The 22,857-nt window shown below is 36.8% G+C and overlaps 1 protein-coding gene across 3 annotated transcripts in view; it reads left to right on the top strand.

Annotated features, from left to right (window-relative positions):
- Nucleotides 1-22,857, top strand: part of ANAPC10 (anaphase promoting complex subunit 10) — a 114,132-nt gene that overhangs the window by 7,493 nt on the left and 83,782 nt on the right. For all 3 annotated transcript variants that reach the window (XM_063108423.1, XM_063108422.1, XM_063108421.1), the window contains exon 3: nucleotides 14,694-14,784. In XM_063108423.1, coding sequence (XP_062964493.1) covers nucleotides 14,694-14,784 — 91 coding nt within the window. The remainder of the gene's footprint in view (nucleotides 1-14,693; nucleotides 14,785-22,857) is intronic.

Genomic DNA, 22,857 nt, shown 5'->3' with positions numbered 1-22,857 from the left:
TGATTTGTAGTTCTCATTGTAGAGATCTTTCATCTCCCTGGTTAAATTGATTCCTATGTATTTCATTTTTTTGATGACTATTTTTTTGGTCTTGCTTTCTTGATTTCTTTTTTTGCTAGTTTCTTATTGGAGTATAAAAATGATACTGATTTTTGTGTGTTGGTTTTATATCTTGCAACTTTACTAAAATTGTTTATCAGCTCTGAGAGTTTTCCGGTAGACTCTTTAGGCTTTTCTGTATATAGGATCCTTTCATCTGTAAACAGGGACAGTTTGACCTCATCTTTTCCAATCTGGATGATCTTTATTTCTTTTTCTTGCCTGATTGCTCTGGCTAGTACTTCCAATGCTATGTTAAATAGGAGTGGTGAGAATGGGCATCCTTCTCTTGTTCCTGTTGTATTTGGTATTGTCTCATAACTTTCGGATACTCTATTTTTTTTCACTCTTTTTTCTCTTTGTGTTTTAGTTTGGGTATTTTTTATTGGCCTGTGCTTATATCTACTGCTTTTTAATTTGCCTGTATTAAGTTTACTGATGATTCTGTCTGAGAAAGTTTATCTCCGATGTTGTATTTTTTTATTTGTGGTTTTTCTATTTGACTATTAGAGTTTTTATCTCTATTGAAACTCTTGTCTCTTCATGCATTTCAACTACCTTTCCCCCTAGATTCTTAAAAGTATGAATCATAGTTATTTAAAGTTCCTGTCGGATAGTTCCAAGAACTGGTCATCTCTGAGTCTATTTCTATTGATTACTTTGTCTCTCTCTCCTTTTTTTTTTTTTTTTTGATTTTTAAATTTTTATTGAACCAAAATTGATTATACAAATTTTTGGGGTTCAACATTGAGATATGTTGATCAAGTCAATATTACTAGCATATATATTGTTACAAATCATAATTATTATTTATGCCCCTTGTCCAATCTTTCCCCATCCCCTTTCCCTCCCCCTGCCCCCCTCTAATCACCCTAGATTTCTTCTCACCCTCTGAAAGAATAATAGTTACTCTGTTCATTTGCTGTCCAAAAGATCTGTCCAATGCTGAGAGGTGTGATCAGGTCCCCCAATACTATCATAGAGCAGATGCCTCTTCCGTCATTCTGAAATGAGCTCTGTGGAGAGAGAGATCCTCCTCCTTTCTTTATCTCTGCTGGTGACTCTCCTTGTGTTAAGGCACTCCAGTGGCTGACAGATGATCTGTGTGGTGGTTGTGGCGCCTAGCCACCTTCATGGCAGCCATGGTTATTGTGGTGGCTGTCGTGGGCCCCCCACATGGAGAAGATGTTTTTGGCATGCTCCTTGGTGCTGGTGGTGTGCCTGGTTGTGGAGAATGTCTGATCCCCAGCTCCATATGCCAGGTCCCTGAGTGGGTCCTTAGGCATTGGCACGGTATGTCTGGTTGTGGGAGGGGGGTCTGGTCCCCTTCTCCATGCCCTCGATCCCCAAATGGGCCCCGAGGCACTGGCATGGTGAGCCTAGTTGTAGGAGGGGGATCTGGTCCCCTTCTCCATGTCCCGGGTCCCCGAGTGGGCCCTGAGGTGCTGGCTCAGGGTGCCTGGTTGTGGGAGGGGGGGTCCAGTCCCCTTCTCCATGCCCTGGGTCTTCTGGTGGGCCCCTAGGCACTGTTGAGGTGTGCCTGATTGTGGGAGGGACGTCCGGTCCCCAGCTCCATACCCCGGGTCCCTGGGTGGGTGCCGAGGTGCTGGCACAGTGAGCCTAGTTGTGGGAGGGGGGTACGGTCCCCTTCTTCATGCCCTGGGTCACTGGGTGGGCCCCAAGGCTCTGACATGATGAGCCTGGTTGTGGGAGGGGATCCAGTCGTCTTCTCCATGCACCAGGTCCCTGAGTGGGCCCTGAGGTGCTGGCACGGAGTGCCTGGTTGTGGGAGGGGGGATCCAGTCCCCTTCTCCATGCCCCGGGTCCTTGGGTGAGCCCAAAGGCACTGGCAAGGTGTGCCTAGCTGTGCGAGGAAGGTCTGATCCCCAGCTCCATATCCCGGGTCCCTGGGCAGGTTCCAAGGTGCTGGCGCAGTGAGCCTCATTGTGGGAGGGGGGTCCGGTCCCCTACTCCATGCCCTGGTTCTCCGAGTGAGCCCTGAGATGCTGGCACGGGGTGCCTGGTTGTGGGGGTTGGCATCCAGTCCCCTTCTCCATGTCCCGGGTCCTCGGGTGGGCTCTGAGGCACTGGCGAGGTGTGCCTGGTTGTGGGAGGGGGGTCCAGTCCCTGGCTCCAATCCTCAGGCTCCTTGGTAGGTCCCCAAGGTGCTGGCGTTGTGAGTGGTTGTGGGTGGGAGTCCTGCCCCTGGCCTCATGCCTCATGTCCCCTGGTGCGCCCCAAGGCATTGGTGGTGTGCCTGGGCTGGAACTAATTTTTTGTCCTTTACTTACTTCTAACATGGGGGAACTTCCTGTGGGAACCAGTACTTGAGCTATGTGGTTGACGTAAATTGCTGCTTTGCTGCTGTTTCCCTAGGGAAGACTTTTTGTGCAGCTCAGGGTTTAATGGTTGACCTTATAGGTACTTCTGGCTCTGAGACTCGGTGCATCTGTGTTGTGTAGAAACTGATCTGGGCCAGAGTTTTTTCATTAAACTGCACCCCATGCAATTCTGCATTCCTGACCAGTCTCCTCTGAGTGGTCCTGCACCGATTGGGGGGCAGATCTGCTGTCCTTGCTATGTCCCAGTGTTCTCCTGGTGGGCCTGTGTCACCTACTGCCAGTGCTCCAAACACTTCCCATGGGACAGACCCTGCACCAGTACCCTGTGTTGACTCACTGGCCTCTGAATGGCTCCCTTTTTTCAGCTGTTCTGGCTCCTCGCTCCTGCGTGGGTCCACGGGAACCCTGTTAGTGGTCTTGCTGTCCTGGGGGCCACCAAAGTCCTCTTCACCCCTTCCGCCTCCAAGTAACTCCATCTAAAAGGCACAGCTGTGGCTTCTGCCAGCTCCTGCTCTGTGTGCTTCAGCGTTAAAGCAGCCGTGGGCCAAAATGCTGAGAACAGTTTTTTCTTTCTCTCATTGTGGTTTCTCCTGCCTTTGTGAGTTCCATAGGTCTCTCCTCCTCTTCACCTGAGCTCTAGTGGCCCCAGCTTGGCTGATGTTACATTTTTATCGTTGCAAATTCGTTGATCTGTGGGAGAAAATGACGCTGGGGACTGCCTATTCTGCCATCTTGACTGGAACTCTCTAATTTGTCTCTTGATACTTCTGTTTTTCTTGCTTTTTTTGTGTGTTGTAATTTTTTATAAAATGTCAAATATTATGTGTAGATTAGTAGATACTGAAATAACTGGTATTTACACCTTGAAATGACTCCTCTTTTCTACTGTTTGTCCTTTATTTTGGGGTTTGAGTTAGTTAGGAATTGAGCTGGCTTTGGGTTTTGTTTTTTCTATGGCTACCTTCAGTGCCTCATAGGCTTCAAAGTTCTGTAAAGATGCTCTGTGCTTATGATGGGGCTGTTGTGCCAGAGAAGTTTTCTAAGTGTTCCTGCTCTACTGTCAGTTTTCTTCTATTTCTGTACACCTGTGCTACAGAGGGGTCTTTCTCCATGCTCTTGCTCTGACTTCAGCTATAGAATGTTGTGCCTTGTTACTCAGTTGCAGGGGATGAGATACAGATATTGTTCTCTGCTTTCCTGGTTCCACTTCAATCTTCAAATGCCGCCATGTGCCTGGCTTTGAGAGTGGGGCTTTCTCAGCATTTTGGCTCCTCCTACCTATGATAGTCAGACTGTGCCTTGTATCTGTGGCTGGTCTTTGGTGGGAGACAGTTTTCTGCATCACCCTCAGAGGAAGGACTGTTTCTTGCCCCTCATCCAGATGTAGAGGTTTTTTTCTTTTACTCTTCTGTCAGAAAGGATGGATCTGTATCTGTGTCCTGGGGTCAACAGACTTGATGCTTCTCCCCCAGCAGCTTAAGCCCTTTGCTTTCTAGGAGAGAAGGGTTTGAGAAGGAGTATGGAACTTCTTGCTTTTCTTTCAGTGGTGGTTAGTCTCCTCCTCTATGCCTGTACCACTGAGGTAGGCTCTCCAGTCTTCGGCTCTCCCCTAGTCTTTATCTTATGTGCAGAGTGAGGGCCCTTAGAAAGGAGTTTGAGAGTCCATGTGAATTCACCTTGTATTTGTGGTTCCCAGGGCTGCTATACCTTCATGCTAGCCCACACTTGGCATTTGGGAATTTATTACAGTTCTACCTGATTTTCTCTTATGTGTTTATTTGGTCTGTGTTCCTTCCTCCTGTTATCTACCATATTCAGGACAGTCTGTAGATCCTTTTTCTTTTGAGAGGGAGGGCTGCTCCTTCTTGGCTTTCAGGCTATTTCGTTGCTATGTGGTTTCAAGTTCTCATGTTTTCAAGAAAAAATAGGAATTTGTAGTTTATACAGCTTTTTCTTGTTGTTTGGAAGTGGGTGATGCTTTTTTCCAGTTTTTCGAAAGCTTCCAGCTTATTTTAGGCTGCTTCAGAAATTCTCAATATTCTTTGTTATAGCATCAAATATTCCTGTTGTGCCATAATGGGATATAAATTAATGACAGTTCACACACATCCTTTTCTGCTATGGGATGTGAAGAGGGCAACACATAGAAGTCACTAGTTCCCTGATGATGTCCCACTGTTCTAACATCTTGGGGATACAAAAGAGAACAGTAGTTAATGCTGCCAGAAAAGTGGTGGGGCCACTTAAAAATGTGTTGAGTGTAAAATTCATAAAGTTCATCAAGGCAGTGTCTTAGATCTTACTTCGTGTGATTTTGAGCTTTGGATGTATCGGTGAATGTCGTTATATGATTATCACTACTTATTACGAAAGACTACTGCTTATAAATGGAAAATGGCGTGAGAAAGTAATGGTTTAATCTTTTCTTTGCTTCTCTAGGGTCAGATATTTTTCAGTTCAAGTCAGCAGACAATTGCTAAGATATGTAACACCGTTAGAGATTAAAAGATAAAAAAGACACAGTACTTGCTGTCAAAGAGCTCACAATCTAGTGGAAGAATTATAGCTTTATATTAATCATTTTCATACAGTGTATAATTTTTATTTAGTGCTTACTAAGTGACAGGTCCTGTTCTACGCACTTTACATGTAAACAATTATCTCAATAAAGTCTCCAAAAACTATAGGCAGTTATACTGTTATTTTCAACATTTTCCAAATGAGGAAACTCTAGTATAGAAAGATTAAATAATTTGACAAACATCACATGATAAATGGGAATGCTGGGATTCAAGACAGTTAGATGCCACTATGCCATACTGCTTTCCACTAAGTATGGGCTCAGTGGAATAGTGGCCCAAAGCAGAAAGTGATTGACTCTGTTTGAAAGGATCAGGGAAGTCTTCATGGAGGTGATGCTTATTCTACATGATGGAACAAGACTAGAATTTCACTGAGTAAAAGGATAAAAGCATAGAAACAAGGGGAATAGTATGTGCAAAAGTGTACACCTTAGACAAAACATGGCTCATTTAAAGGATTGCAAGAAGTCAGTAAGACTAGAACACAGGGAAATGACATAGGTGAAGCTAGATAGATAGAGGCCTGATTTTAGAGGGCTTTATTGAAGAGTTTATACATTATTGTATAAATAATATGAGCCATTGAAAAAGTTCAAGTAACAGTAAAACAATCAGTATTTGTTTACATTTGAGAAGTGTAGAGGATGGATTGAAGTAAGGCAAGATTAGAAATAAAAAAAAATCAAGAGACATGCAATAATTCAAGTAAGAAGTGATATAAGGAAAATTTTAATAAATTTTCAAGATATTAATATCAGTCTTTGGAAGGTACAAATTTATCTGCCTTCTACAGGATGATAGATGGCATAGACTTTGCAAAATTATTTTTGTATCTTTAGAAATACTGGTTCAATATTTCATTCAGATTAAAGTTGGAATGTATTTAGTAGATTCAGCTTAGTTGAATAAGCATCATAAAACAATCCCAGAATTCAGCACATTTGTCAGTCTCTGCCCAAGGGACTGGAAAAACTGAAGGTCAAATTTGTGTGGTGACTACTAGCATTATAATATGACCTTACTATAATAATTTAATCATTTCATTTCATAAGCACCAATTCATTTTTCTTTTTTCCTTTTTTGGGGGGTGGGGGAGCTGGCTGGTAAGGGGATCTGAACCCTTTACCTTGGTGGTATCAGCACCAAGCTCTAACTAAGTGAGCTAATTGGCCAGCCAAAAATAGGTACATCTTCTATGTTTAACTCAAAGATACAGAATAAGGGATTCAGTATGGCTGTATATTGTGAATGACTTCCAGAATATACACTCTATTTGATCCATATCTTTTACGAAGATACTGCTTTTATGAGTAAATTTTGAGAGTGGGAAGGTATAAATTTTGTTTTTCTTAAAACAAAAACTAAGTTTTCACTTAAGTTCTTGCTGTAACTGACAATTATGATCATTGTGTTAAATAATTTCTGAGTTGAATAGTGATATGTGCTTTGCAGAAAATAAAATGGCAATGTAATAGAAAGGGGCTTTGAGTGGGAGGCTACTTTAGGTTGTGGAATCAAGGAAGGCCTGGAGGAAGTGAGACTTTGCACTAGATGTGAATATTAAGAATTCATTGTGCAAAAATTTCAGAGAAGAACTTTCCTGATGATGGGAACAGCTAGTTCAAAGGCTCTAAGGTCACTGGTTTGACATGTTTGAAATTCAGAAAGAAGGCTAGTGTGGCTGGAAAGAAGTGAGTAGGGTGGAGGAATGGTAGAAGATGAGACTGGAGATACAATAAGACATGGGCCAGATTATATGAACTCTTGTAGGTCATAAAAAGAATTTGGATTTTAAGTACAAGGAGAAACCACTGGAGGTGTTAAGCAGGACAGTATGATGACCTGATACAGAATTTTTAAAAAGCTCGCTGTGGCCGCTGTGGATAATGGTTGGTAGTGGAGTAATGGTGGAGACCAGTGGAGGAAAGGCTGTTATAGTAATTTATGTTAGAGATGATGTTGATTTGGGATATGCTAATAGCTGTTGATATGGAAAGAAGTGATGGCTTTGGGATATATTTTTACAGGTGGAATAATCATGACTTCCTGGAGGAAGGGAAAGATTAAAGAATGACTCCTATGTGTCTGGCAGAGCAACGCATACCATTTCCTGAGTTGAGAAAGAGTATGGGGGGAGGGAGTAAATAGATTTGGGGTAGAAAAATAAATATGCATATGTTAATTAGTTATGTTAGTTATGACTTGCATATGTTAACTTTGAGATGCCTAATCAGCATTCTAGTGGCAGTGTTTAGTAGATAACTGACTATAGAAGCTTGGAGTTCTACTGAAAACTCTGAGTTAGAGATATAAATTTGAGGATCATCAGTAGGGTGATGCTGTTTTATGCCAGGAAACTGGATGAGTTTACCTAGTGAGAGAATGTATTTAAAGAAAAGAATAAAGCTTTGGAACACTTCACAATATTGAGATCTGACAGAGCAGCAGAAGAGGATACTAAGGAGAAGTGGCCACTGAGCTAGAAAACCAGTGGGAGATTATGAAGAGAAGCCAAGAGAAGACAGTGTTTCAAGAAGTTAGTTAATTATTCATCACTTTATTATAGCACTTAACACTTTGTATTGTAATTTATTTGCTGAAGCCCATCAGTTCTTTCCATTAAAACTTACTGTACAATGCAATGAGGTAACCATCAGCTACGTGCAGCTATTGAACTCTGGAATTGTGACTATGAGGAACCAAATTTTAAATTTTATTTAATCTTGCTTAATTTAAATGTAAATAGCCGCAGCATAGATCAAGTGCATAATGTAAATGAACTCCTCCACAGAGACGATGTGTTATCTATCTTTAGGTCTTCAGAGTGGAGGCATATGCTTCAGTTATTATAGTCCCCTAGCAGATATGAAAGTAGCTATGTTAATAAGACATGCTTGAGACGAAAATGGCTGTTTTATTCATAAAGGCATTCTAAGCTGGGCCATTCAAATATATCTCATCTCTTGGTGTTGTATTAGTCATCTCTTGCTGCACTGATGCTGCATAGCAAACAACTCTAGTCTCTTAGTGGTATATAACAACAGAATTTATTTCTTGTTTGGCTGTAGCTTGGGTTTAGACTGTGAGTTGGGTTTCAGGTCTGCTCCATGTGTCTGGGCATGTTCTCTTAGTGGAGTACAGACATTCAGAAGGCCAATCCAGCTTTTGCAAGCATATTTAAAACCTCTTCTTGTGTCATATTCACTCACATTGTGTTGGCCAAAATAAGTCATGATTTACTCAATGTGACTGGAGTATAGAATCATATTCTTCCCATGGAGGGTGGGGAGAGAAGAGTGAGTATTTATTAAGTAATAACAGTAACCACAGGTGAAAACTGGGTTTTTTTCCCCCCCCCCCCAGGACAGTTCTCACCCTGGGTTGATTTTGCCCACCAGGGGACATTTGGCAATGTGTGGAGACAGTTTTGATTGTCATGACTGTGGGAGAAAGGGTTGCAATTGACATCTGGTGGGCAGAGGCCCGGGATACTGCTAAACATCTTAACAATGCACAGTACAATCTCCCCTCGCCCCCAATAAAGAATTATCTAATCTAAAATATCACTACTGCCAAGGTTGAGAAACTCTGTCTTAGAGCAGTAATTCTAACATTTTAGCATGCATTAAAACACAAATTCTCAAAGGGGCTAAGCTTTCACAGTTTCTCATGTAGTAGGTCTAGAATTTCTAACAAGTTCCAGTGTGATAATAATTCTGCCAGTCTAGGGACCACACTATAAGAACCACTGCCGTAGAGAGTTAGTACATCATGTAAAGTTTTTTATTTTTCTGGATAATAGTGTTATTTGTATTATCATGATACCTGTCAAAGCAGTTATCACAGATCTTTGTTTTAGTTCTTTTGTTTAGAGTAATATAATTCAGATACAATACTGAGTGAGAAGATTTGGAAAGGAGGTTGAGACATGGCACTGGCACATAAGCAGATGTTCGTAAGAGGTTCTGCTTGTGAGAAATATCGAGAAGGAAAAGGTGGTAATCATACTTAATATCCCAAAGGTAAAGACTTAGGCTAGTCAGTTATCGAAGAGACTACACCTGTTTAGTTGTACTGTTATGCTTTTATAAGCAATATCTTAGAAATAAATTTAAAATGATCAGTCTTGAGGTACAGGACATCTCTTATTCTGAATAGGTTTTTCAGGTTTTTGTTTAGTGTTTATTTTGTTTTTTAAGAACAAAAACTTTTACGAAATTCTTTGAGCTTATACGCAAGTAAAGTTGTGAAATGAAGGAAGAAAAGACAGCTGAATAGCTAAAATAAATGAAAAAAAACCTTTTAGTCAGCAGAACATTTAACTATGGAGCTCTTAAGGAAGAAACGTGCGATTTAGTTATCTTTTATTAGGGAACTTATAAACAAATAAAAAGAAAAAGGGATTTAAAATCTAGAACTCTTTATATTGGTAACAAAACAGCTTTTTATCTTGTAACTTGCATTACTAAATATTCTGGATTAAATTTATCAGTATTGCATAAAGGAAGAACAGAAATATGGTCTAATGCAGCACTATCCAATAGATATATAAAAAGCAAGTTGCATGTGTAATTTTAATTTTTCTAGTAGCCACATTTAAAAGGGTTAAGAAACAAGTGAAATTAATTGTAATATATTTTTAATTCCAGTATAACTAGACTAATATTATTAATTAGATATTTTACGTTTCATACCAAGTCTTCAAAAGCCAGTGTTTATTTTACCACTTGTAGCACATCTCAGTTTGGACTAGCCATATTTCAAGTGTTCTATAGCCACATGTGGCTAACGGCTATCATACTGGACAGGTCAGATTTAAGAGTTATAGAGCAATCATCCAGGATGCAGGATGGTGAAAAAAAAAAGAAAGGAGTTATAGCCTAATAATAGAGAGAGTAATAGCCTAATTTTTACATTTTAAGAAGTTTTTCTTTGGTGAAATGGATATCTTTTTTTTCAGTCGAGTTATTTTATTTTATTATTTAACTTTTTATTTTCATGTTTTAATTGACATGTAGTAATTGTACATATTTATGGGGTACAGAATGATATTTCGATACATGTATGCAATATGTAATGCTCTAATCAGGGTAATTGGCATATTCATCACCTCAAACATTTATCTTTTTATGTTGAGAACATTTGAAATCCTTTCTTCTAGCTGTTCAAAAATGTCCAATAAATTGTTAAATATAGTAACATAACAGAACTATAGAACTCTAGAACTTTTTCTTCCTGTCTAGTTGTAAGTTTGTGTCTAACCAACCTCTTCCTATTCTCCCCTGCCTCCACGCCTCCCCAGCCTCTATACCCACAATTTCATTCTCTACTTCTGTGAGCTCAACTTTTTTAGCTCTCACATGTGAGTAAAAACGTGCAGTATTTACCTTTCTGTGCCTGTCTGATTGCACTTAACATACTGTCTTCCACACTCATCCATGTTGCCATGAAAGGCAGGATTTTATTCTTTTTCATGGCTGAGTAGTACTCCGTAGTGTATATACACCATATTTTCTTTATCCATTCATCTATTATGGACATTTAGGTTGATTCCATGTCTTGATTATTGTGAATAGTGCTGCAGTAAACGTGGGGGTGCAGATATCTTATTAGTATACTGATTTCATTTCCTATGGTTAAGTACCCAGTAGTAAGTTTGCTGGATCATATGGTAGTTCTATTTTTTATTCTAAGGAATCTCCATACTGTTTTCTATAATGGCTGTACTAATTTACATTCCCACCAACAGTATGTAAGAGTTCCCTTTTCTCCTTATCCTCACCAGCATTTATTCTTTTTTTGTCTTTTTGATAGCCATTGTAACTGGGGTAAGATGATATCTCATTGTGGTTTTAATTTGCATGTCCCTGATGATTAGTGATGTTGGGCATTTTTTCATATACTTGGCCATTTGTCTTCTTTTGAGAAATGCCTATTATTCAGGTCATTTGTCCATTTTTTAATTGGGTTATTATTTTTTTTCCTATTGAGTTGAGTTTTTTGTATATTCTGGATATTAACCCTTGTTAGATGCATAATTTGCAAATATTTTTTCCCGTTATGCAGGTTGCCTCTTCACTCTATTGACTGTTTCCTTTTTTATACAGAAGCTTTTTGCAAAGAGAGAAGTTGAGCCCTAATTAAACTTATCTGAAATATGTGTAGTTATTGGAAAGCTAATATTATTATATATTTGTACAGAAGAGTGCTGGTGTACTGTAAGGTCAAATTTTAGTTTAAGAAAGGCAGCAACTAAGATACATATCAACAATAAATGTTTCACTAATTTTATACTCTAGGTTACTTCTCCCAAATAATCTATTATGGGTCAATTTTCAGATTCTCTTTATTCATTTTATAGTCCAACCTTTGTGTCTTCCAAAGCCAAAAAAAATCGTCATTTTTACCTTATATGTAGCCTTCTGCCTCCTCTTTCTTTCGTATGTCTATCAATCTATATTTTCTGTCACAGTTTTCTTATTTTTCTACTGTGCATCATAGTTAGGTCTCCACATCAATTCTTAGCTTCCTTCTCTAGTTTTTCCAACCATTCTCACCACCCCTCTACCCCAGTGTTTTAATTTATAGGATTCTCTTTTCTCTCCATTCCTAGGACCTACTTTCACAGGACCACATCTCCTAACTTTATCTCCTTTTTTTAAAAAATCAGTTTTCGTTCATATTACTTCTTCAGAATCTAAGATTTCTCTAGTCCTTTTTTCAAGAATATCTACCAACCCATCTCTAGAATCCCAAATACAAACTCTTGACTACCTCATACCTAAGTATCCTTCCTATTCCTTTTCTCTTTACAGTCATTCCCAGAATCCTGTCTAATGCTACACATACCCCTCAAAACCAAATGTCTATTCAGTTCTCTCTGGTTTCCAGCAATTACCTCTCCCATGTTCAACTTATTCTTTCTCCTACACCCAAGTATCCCCTAACCTGGCACAAGTCATTTAATGGCCTGAAATTCCAAAGCCTATCTTTTCTACACAGCTGTCTTCCCTTTCCAGCAAACTGTTTTCCCCAAAACATTTTACAGGCCTGCTCCCAATGCTTAACTAATTCTTAGTTAGAACAGAAATAGCTTCCCTCAGACGTATTTGCCCAGCAAAATTCAGTTTCTGAAATCTTCCTCTGTGAGCTTCCCAGACCTTACCTCTGTAGCACTTCCATTCACAAAACTCTATGTCTAGTCTTAATGTCTAGAACCTGTGGTTGCTTTCTTAACTCCTCAGCCTTCTCCCTCATCACTCCTTCCCTTATTCCCCCGGCTTCTCAGCACATTCCCATTACCCTTAACAGTCTTCTGACTATGTTCTCCACCTTTCCTCATGCCTATTCCCCAAGCTTTCTCAGTTCTCCCTTCAGAGACCTAATCTCCTAGTGATCCCCTTACTCCTCTTACACCTCTGGAAACTCTCTCTAGAACCTTTTGCTCCTAGTTCTCTCCTCTTTCCTTCTCCATTTAGGTGTTCTCTACTCCCCTCAGCTTTTCTAAAATCTAGTTCTCACAGTCTTCTTGATCCTCCCAAACCTTTCCTTAGTTGTTCCCCCGATGCCCCTCAACTTTTCTCTTAGTCGTTTCCCTCAGCCCGTCCTGTTAGATTCCCCCCACCTTTGTCACTGTTCTAACTAGCACTTCAGAATTCAGTGCAAATTTTATTTCCTCTGGAAAAACCTCTCTTATCCACAGTAGTACCTATAGTAAAGGCAGCAGATGTAAATTTAAGATAAAAATCTCAGACTAGGGAGAACTTATTTGTATTACATGGAATAGACAGAGGGTTAATATCCGTAATAGTAAAATAGTTATAAGTCAATTAGAAAACCAAAGACCATTGAAAATATAGGAGGATATCAATAGGCATTTTATATAAGAAGAAATATAAATGATTAATAAAAATATTATTTACAATTTTTCACCTATCAGGTTAGTAAATATCTAAAAGACTGATTGCATTTTAGCGTGAGTACAAAGCAGTACTGTCTAGTAGAAATATTATGCAAACCTGAAGGGCCGGCCCCGTGGCTCACTCAGGAGAGTGTGGTGCTGAGAAATATTATGCAAACCACATATGTAATTTAAAATTATCTAGTAGCCACATTATGAAAGTAAAAAGAAACAGATGCAATTAATTGTTTTATTTGTCTCAATATGTCCAAAATATTATTTCAAAAATGTAATCAATATAAAACTTTCTAAATAGATATTTAATTTTTTTTTTTAAACTAAGTCTTCAAAATCTAGTGTATAAAATTTCAGAACATCTCAGTGTTTACTAGTCATGGCGAGGGGATAGGTGTTCTCATTTGTTATTGATGAGGAAGCATTTTGGAGGAGAATTTGGCGATATTTATTAAATTAAAAATTCGAATGACCTAGGATTCTATTCCTAGAATTTTATCTTCCAGGAATAGTCATGCATAGTAAAAGATGATAAGTAGATAGGTATTTATTATTTGTAGTAGCAAAACATTAGAAAGAGCCTAAATGTCCTGCAGGTGTTTGGTTAAATAACAGACATTTCCTGATAGTGGTATACTATATAATCTTAAAAAATGTGTTAGTTGTTTATGTTAGATGAGTTTTATATGAGTTAATAAATATTAAACAATTTAATATTTGTAAAATGCTTAGGATGTGCCTGGCATATAGTAATGATATCAGTGGCTTACTATTATTATTATTACTGTTGTTTTGTTAATTCACTGATATGGAATAATCTTTCAGATATGTTAAGTGAAAAGAAAAAAAGATCAAAGTGCAGAACTATATATAGAATGCCATCATTTGTGTAAAGAGAGGGATAAAAAGAATATATTTGTGCTTGCTTGTATACGCATAGAACATCCGTGAAAGGGTATGCACGAAACTGATAATCTTGATTATATTTGTAGAGGGGAATGAGTTGATGGGGGAATAGAGACTTTTCAATGTTTTTCTTTGTTTGTTTCTTTTGAATTTGATCCATAGTGAATATATTACTTAGTCAAAAAATAAAATATAAATTAAATCTATTTCTCCTAATTTCTTTTGAAATGTGCACTTTACCATTAAATCAGGTTCATTTCTAGAGTTAGTATGAATTATTTTGGTTTTAAATGGGAAAAAACATAGTGTAGTTCCACTTCAGTTATTTAGAATGGCTGGAGGATATGGGATTCCGGGTAAATTTAATTTTGATTAATCAGAATTTTAATCAGAAGCACTTGGTTTTAAAATGTGTATTCCTGTTGAAAATATTTCTATGTTGTCCTTTTTCTTGTCTTGGTAGGTATGGCATATTGAACTTATTGGAATCTATTTATTTTCAAGGATTTTATAGGACATGGGGATCATTCTTATGACCAGCTTTTAAAAATTTTAAGAAACTGGGTTTGAATACGTATGAACGTTACTGTATATCCTAGAAAATATTTTCTAAAAAGCCAACAACCAAAAATATTTGGTCCTAATATAAGCTTTTGTGTGTTCAAGTGATACTTCTTTAAGAGTTGAGGTCTGGATAAAAAGGTGGAAGAATTCTGGTTAATTTAAATTTTACACTTCTGACCATCTGTTTTTCAAATTTTCTGGACAAATATATATGGTAATTTTAAGTCTTGAATATATAGCTCTTTCTTTTTCATGGGAATTTATTGCCACTTTTGGTGTTTTTAGGATTTGGTGTGGATCAATTACGAGACGACAATCTAGAAACTTATTGGCAATCAGATGGCTCCCAGCCTCATTTAGTGAACATCCAATTCAGGTAATACATTTTTGAATTTTTTAACTAGTATATGTTATAAATGGATGAGGAAATCTATTTGAGTTTTTTTAACTAGTGTAGGTTATAAATGAATGAGAAATAAAATTTAAAGAAATGTAGAAATTACAATGAAATACACTTAATTGTTTTTAAACTCTAATAAGTCTCAGATTATTTTTCTGCTCAACTATATTGTAAGCATCCTAAGTTTACTCTGTTTTATCCTTTATGAATATCCTATGGTACCTTGCACAGTTCCTTTTATGAAGGTGTTTCTCAAATATACTTTTGAATATGATTTATTTGTAGAAGGTACTTACAGAAAAATGTTTTGCTTATGGTCTAATACAATGCCTTCATGTGTTGTATTAAGTAAACCTGGAGCGATTATGGTAAGTTCTTTAGCTATAGAGTATTCATACAGCTTCCCAAATTTTTCTATTTGGAAAAACAATTATTTTAATTTAGAACCTCTAGGGACATTTTTAGTTTTGAAAATGCTTACTTTGGGGGCGGAAAGGAAAATGGCCATATGTTTGTCAACTGCTTTTAATTTATTGACAGAGGTTGAAACCAGTTAACTAGTTTATCTTGCTTCATTTATACCATCTATTTTAACATTCAATAGCCCTGTATTTTTAATTGTTTGTTTTTATTGTTCTAAGGTACAAATCAGCAAACTTCATCTGAAAATGCAAGAGAGTAAATAGTTTAGACCTGGTGGGGTGTCTGGTTTCTGTCGCAGCTACTTACTTCTGCTGCTACAGTATTAAAGCAGCCATATATGATGCATAAAATGACTGAATTTAGCTGTTCTAATTACACTTTATCTGAGGGTGGGCAGGATTCAGCCTGCGGGCTGCAGTATGCCAACTTCTATCATAGGGTATTAAGTATGTATAGATCAGAAATAACAACAGCGGCTAATACATTTTTTAAGACTTAAGATACCAGATACTTTGCTAAATGCCTTATCCATTCATCTCATTTAACCCTTACAATTATTATTATCCTTATTTTGTAGTCCTAGAAGCAGAGACTTAGATAAATTAATTAACTTGCCCAAGGTCACACAGCAAGTAAGCGGCAGAATTACAATTTGAACACAAGCTCTCTGACTCCAGAGCTTCTGCTTTTAACCATTATACTCTACAACCTAGGGTAAATTGCTTCTCAAGAAAACAAAGGCTGTAGTTTACTAATTATATGAGTGTCTTAGTTTAATTGTGTTGTATAAGAGTAGCAGTTTTTTGCATTTTTTTAGCAAATAAAATTTTATGCAGAAGGCCAGTGTACTGAACAAAAAAATAATAAAAATAGATCACATGTATTATTTATTGTCAGGTACTGTATTATCTCATTAAAAGTTTAAATTTAATATTTAGTAGTTATATATCATGTTTTGTAATCCTTCTAACAATCTTGTAAGATGTAGGTTCTATCATTTTTTTCATTTTACAGATGAAGAAACTGAAACTTAGAAATATTGAGTATCTCACTCATGCATTTATGAAGCCTGGATTTGATCCCAGCACGTTTGACTTCAAAGGCTGGGTTTGTAATCATTACTCTGAGCTGCTTCTCAACCATGGTATAGCTGTTCTTATTAAAACAGTCAGGAATTCAAGGCCCTCCCCACTTAACTCAGCCCTTGCCCAAGGGAAGGAAGCCTACAGCTTTTAGGAACACATTTTTAAACAAATGTTTTAGAAGAAGGGAAATTCATTAAGAATTTTGACATAATCTCACACAGAAAATTTCCAAGTGTGGTGTAACTTTTTTTTTCATTCTGAATCATTTCAGAGTAAGTTGCTAGTGTGATGTCTCATCTTCTGGCGTACTTTAGTATGTCATTACTGTACACAAGGACATACTAACCTTGTTTAGTACATAGCCACTAATATGTAACCACAGTGCACCCTTAGGAAGCTAATATTGATACATTATTTCCATTTAATTCTATGACCCCATTCTGGTTGTGCCAGTTGTTCCAATAAAGTTGAATCACAGGTTGAATTTAGTAGTTAACTTCTCTTTGCTCTCCTTTAATCTGGGACATTTCTTTACTCTTTCCTTGACTTTTATGATCTCAGCACTTTTGGATATTGAAGGCCAGATATTTTAAAGAAAATATTTCTTCACGAGTAATTTCAGGTAATACATCTTTGGGAAGAATAGCACATAATTGATGCCTTATCCTTTTATTGCATTCTATCAGGTTTGGTTCATGATTTTGATTTTGTACCATTGCTGGTAATGTTTAGTTTTATCACATGATTAAGGCAGCGTCTGTCACATTCACTGAAGGAAAGTTAATCTTTTCTCTTTGCAGTTAATAAGTATTTTGTGGAGAAGAACTTTGAGACCATATATGAGGGTACTTCAGTAAGTTCATGGAAAAATAGAATGGGAAGATAATACGAATCTTTCTGTGAACTTTTTGAAGTACCCTTGTAAATATTCTGTTACTCATGTAACTTTCATTTTATTCAAAATTATTAATGTGAAAGTAGACTCAGAATTTCCAGTTTACTCAATGGGTTATAATCTGTTATTATCGTTATTTGTTTCAGTGCTCAAATTGTCCCAGATTTGGCCAGTAGGAGTCCCTTCAAGCTGACTCTGTTACTTTTTGTCATGTCCCCGTGATTACTTGAGCACTTTCTTTCTTTCTAGCACAAGATTCCCAGCCCCAGCCCTGGTATCAGCCATTTCTCCAAGGAGATCTGGTTTATTTTTGTGGAGTATAGTTCTTAGAGACCAGGTCTGGTGTTGGGTGTGCTCCTTGCTGCTGGGATGTTGCTGTTCCTGAACCTTCTTGGCGGACAGTTAGGGATTATGTGTATGTAACATACACATGCACACACAAGCATATTTACATCTATATTTATTTCTCAATATATCTACCTGCACACACATTGAAAACCATAAATTCATACTGACACATCTAGTTCCAATTCCAGTTCCGGTTCTTCAACAATGAGAAACTGGTTCTCGTATTCTTCCTTCATATATGTATTTTTATTAATCCCCCTGTATGTAATCAGTCCCATTGATCTTATTGTCCTCTCTCCCACACAGATGTCTCTTTACCCCACCGAGGCTCTCAACCTTCCTTGTGCTGTTGTTATTTTGTTCTCCCTGCTCCAACCCACTTGTGGATACCCTCTTCACTCAACCTGGGCTCTGACATCTTATATCAGTTACTCTCCTGTGTGGTTGCTCTCCTTGGCCCAGTTGGGCTCTGATGCTCCATGCCAGGCCACTTTCTAACCCTGCTTGGCTCCAGCACATTACACCATGGTGTTGATTCCCTCTTTAACCCTCTGGGCTGTCACACTACATGATAGGCTACCCCACAGCGTGGATGATTTCTTATTCCCCACAGGCTCTTAGGCACTGCATTCGCACTTTGTGGGAAGATGCCTTTAACACTCTGCTCAGGCTCTAACATCCTACACATGGCAGCTCTCCTATTCAGAAGCTCTGCTCATTTCACACAAGCTCTGACATTCTGTACTAGGCTGCTCCCCCTCCCCATGTATGAACACATTATTCACCCTGAACAGGCTCCAATATCCCATTTTTATGCAGATACCTATCTTGTTTGGTCCCTTCTCATGGTTTTAGGACTAAATTTTTCATGAAGGGGAAGTACTGAGGTTGTTTTTAGATAAAATCTTTATTTCTAAAAATGGTTTCTAAAATTAAAATGAAATTAAATACTAATCTCTTTATTAGTAGATAATAAACTATTACATTTCAAGTAGGTGAAATATAATATTAAGCTATAGTTCTACAAGCATACTTCAGAAAGGTCATGGAAAGATTATATTATCTTTTAATTCTATTTTCCATGAACTTTTTGAAGTACCCTTGTACACTTAATCTGCCTTTGTTCTCTCCAACCAAAAGCATAAACCCAGATGGAAAAAGAGGACAAAGCCAGAGGTATGAAAGATATTTAGTAGTTTTAGTTGGCAGTAAGTTTAATCTCAGTTAATGGTGTGATTTGCCTGCAGCAAGAGCTAATATGATCTTAGGATACAATAATGGAAGCATGGTACATACGAAGACCTTCAGGTATGTCATGTTCCATTTTGGCTTCTCCTTCTAACACTGGTAAAGAAAGCTAGGATGTGCTCAGAAGAGAGTGGGTAGAATGGCTAGGGGATTGAAACCAAGCCATATAATAAAAAAAAATTTGGAACATGTAGTCTGCTGAAGGGGAGTGGGATGAGGAGACATGCTAGCTTTCTTTACATAATTTGAAGAATTTATGTCTTGTGGAGGGATTCGATTTCTTTTGCGTGATCTCCTGAGAAAAACTTCATCCAAAAGGTGAGAGCTACACAAAGACCAATTATAGCTTAGCAAAGGAAAACTTTTAAAAATTAGAGCTGATCAAAGATCATTTAGCTGCTTCATACTAATAGTGAGTTACCTGTCAGAAAAATTTTCAACCTGGATATAGATGGTGGTTAGATTATATGATCCTCTAAGCTTATTTTTAACTCTATAGGTTTATGATTCTGATTATGTCTAATTAAAATACATTATCCTAAATGTATGTAATGTATAATATATGTTATTTCCGAATGTTTACTGCTTTATGAAGTAGCTTTAAATGTTAGAATATGAACATAATTTAAAGTATAAAATATCTCTAAATTCAAGAATAGACACACTAGCATTTGAAGTATTATGTAGGAATCATACATTGAATATCCACATTTATTTGGAAATTTTTCATGTTTCTCTGCTTTTCTTTGGAGAAATGTACTTTCTGTTAGGCATTCAGAAAATTTACAAAGAAGAAAACTTCATAAAAATTTGAATAGAATATATTAAAAACTGTTATCTATTAAGTGAGTAAATGAAGAGAAAAGACCCCCCACAAGAGATTGGCAAGTAAGGACAAAATTGCTAAGGCAAAGAGGGGAAAGAACAAACATAACAAGAAAATGAAATGTCCTTTGAGTGGATAATTTTGTATTTAAATGGAAAATAGAGAAGTTTTTTGCTCTTATGAAAGGTGCACTGAATTATTTTCTATTTGTAAAGGGCTAATACATTTGGGAAAGGTTTTCAGATTTGTTAATAATTGTCTAAGAAAAATTGGAGTGTAGTTTAGTTTAATATGGATCATTTAAAGTACTTCCTGGTCAGTTTAAAAGGGTAAGCACTGAGATATTAAGCTGAGTAGGAATAAAACAAAATTGGTGCTTTTGTTTGGCCTGCCATTGTCAAAATTTCTGCAAGTTTTATTAAATGTGATCTTGTCATTTTTTACCATGGTTATAAGAAATATACATCACTTATAATTAACATGATTTTTATGTCACAAAGAAATTTTTAAATAGTGAAGAACAGAAGACTAGTAAGAAAAATATTGAAAAGTTCTGTTCGTTTGCTTCATTTTGAAAAGAAAGGTTGATAGTTGAACACTGAAAGACAAATTGTAAATTAAAAAATTTCCTAAAATCTAGTTGAATGAAAACACTGATAACCATAAACTCCATTATCATATAAATCACTTTGAATAGAAAGTACTTTATAAGTTTAATATCATATGCATACATAAATACCAATACATGTGTGACTTTCAGTTGCTTAAGCCAAATCATGCAAATTAGTTTATTTTCCCTCCTCCGCAAATTAGACTGTTCATAAACTTTATACTTTATAATTTTATAAAGTCTATACTTTTGCTCAGTCGTCTCTTTTGATTAATTTTAGGTTTTTTTAAAAAACATCAGTTAACAAATGGATGCCAGGATCTATTATCTGGTAGCACTGCAGTTTCAGCAGCTTAGATATCTTTGTAAAAAACTATTTGTGCAATTATAGAATGGTTTGTTGCATTTCCTCTTATTTTTAGAAAGTAAAGCAAATGGAAAAATTAAAGCGCGGATGCCATTTAAAAAATAATACAAGAGTACTTCAGAAAGTTTGTGGAAAAATAGAATTGAAAGGTAAATATGAATCTTTTCATCAACTTTTTGAAGTGCCCTTGTAGATGCTAGGCTTAATAACTTAGAACAATTGTGACTAAATTAGAAATTATAAGATATTAGTTGGACTTTACCAGTCAACTACACATTTAATTATGAAAGAAAAACCAAAATTAGAGGAGATGTTGAAAATTTATTATCAAAGATTTTGATTAAACCATGTGATATAATTTAGGATTGGGTAAATTTTTTTGGCTCTTAGGAACCAACTTTACTACCTCTGTTATATTAGTCCAGTGCACAACTTTCTCTAATTTAATTTTCATACCTGTTTTTATGAATACATTCTGTACTAAAGAAAGGACTTTTTGTATTGGAAAAAATTTATATTACAAACAAGCTTGAAAGAGATTCAATTTGGAGTTTATATTTTGTGAAATGAAACAAAATATTTGACTCCTTAGATATTTTTACTTTCATAGAGAAAATAAGCAACTCTTGATTCTTGTAGCAGTTTCTCAGCTAGTTGAGCATGCAGGTTTTAGAAACAGTTGGTGTGTGTTCTTGATAGGTCAAGGTGGACTCGTAGTGTATACTTATAAAGTAGCATTAATTTAATATCTCATTGTCCTTTTAAATCAAGGGCAATTTTCTTCTCTGCCCTGGGTGAGAACTCAATGGGGAGCAGATGTGACATCTTTTGTTAATATGTACAGTCCTCTGATCATTTCAAATGGCAAAGCATATTTTAGAAATTAAAGCATTCAGTCCTAGCCGATAGTGAAAGCCTCAATCTTGCTTTAAAGTTTCTTTTATGGTTTCTTCTTCTCCCTAAGCGTGGGCCTGTTACAAGATGGGTGTAGTTTGCTTCTCTTACTCTACCTAGCTTTTATTTTTCCTCTCCTTTATTCTTAGCTGACATTTCTGAATTTGTCAGGACTGCTGGCATGGGAATGGAGAAGAGGTAAAGGAAAGAAGGAAAGTCCATAATTGCCAATTCTATCTTGGTGATTCAACATTGGTGTTCTGTGTACTTGGCTATCTGTTTATAGTTGACTATCTGACAAAGGCTTTTGTGAGTTGAGTCAGTCACCACAATCACGTAATGCTATGGATGATTCACCTGCAGTTCTCTTATTAGGGTGCATTCATAATTTACTTCTTGAAATCCTAGGCTTCTGGTGATACCTCTGTCTTCCTGCTGAGGATAGTCCATCCTTCCTAGACAGAAAGTAAGATAATCCTTATATTATTAGGTTATGAAGTTCCTTTCTGTTCCTAGTGCTATGAGGCTTTTTATTATTATTGGTGTTAGATTTTCTCAAGTGCATTTTCTGTATCTATATGGATCATATGGTTTTCCTTTAGTCTGTTGAGATGGTGAATTTCATTGATTGATATTTTTAAATTGTGCTAAAATATACATAACTTGAAATTTACCAGTTTAACCATTTTGAAGTGTACAGTTCAGTGGCATTAGGTATATTCACATTGTTGTGCAACCATTACCAGTATCTATCTCCAGAACTCTTCATCATCCCATACTGAGCCCATTAAATGATAACTCCTCATTCTCTCTTCTCCCTAGCCATTGGTAACCACTGTTCTACTTTCTGTCTCTATGTATTTGACTGTTCTAGGTACCTCATCTAGTGGAATCATACAAAATATGTCCTTTTGTGTCTAGCTTATTTTATTGAGCTTAATGTTTTCAGTGTTTATCCATTTTGTAGCTTGTATCAGCATTTCATTACTTTTTGAAGCCGGATAATATTCCATCATACAAATATACCACATTTTCTTTATCTATTCATCTGTCAATGGACATTGGGTTGTTTCCATTTTTTGGCTATTGTAAATAATTCTGCTATGAACATGGTGTTCAAATATCTGTTTAAATCTTTCAGCTCTTTTGGATATATATGCAGAACTGGAATTACTGGGTCAAATGGTAAAAAATGTTTAGAAATGTTTAATTTTTGAGGCACTGCCGTACTGTTTTTCCATTGCAGCTACACCATTTTACATTCCCACTGGCAATGCACAAAGATTCTAATTTCTTCATATCCATGTCAACACTTGTTGTTTTCCATGTTTTGATAATAGCCATGCTAATGGG

The sequence above is a fragment of the Cynocephalus volans genome, chromosome 9 (assembly GCF_027409185.1).
Source record: "Cynocephalus volans isolate mCynVol1 chromosome 9, mCynVol1.pri, whole genome shotgun sequence".
In the NCBI taxonomy this organism is placed as follows: domain Eukaryota; kingdom Metazoa; phylum Chordata; class Mammalia; order Dermoptera; family Cynocephalidae; genus Cynocephalus; species Cynocephalus volans.
Note: the sequence above shows the minus strand (reverse complement) of the source record. Positions and strands in the feature narration are given on the sequence as shown.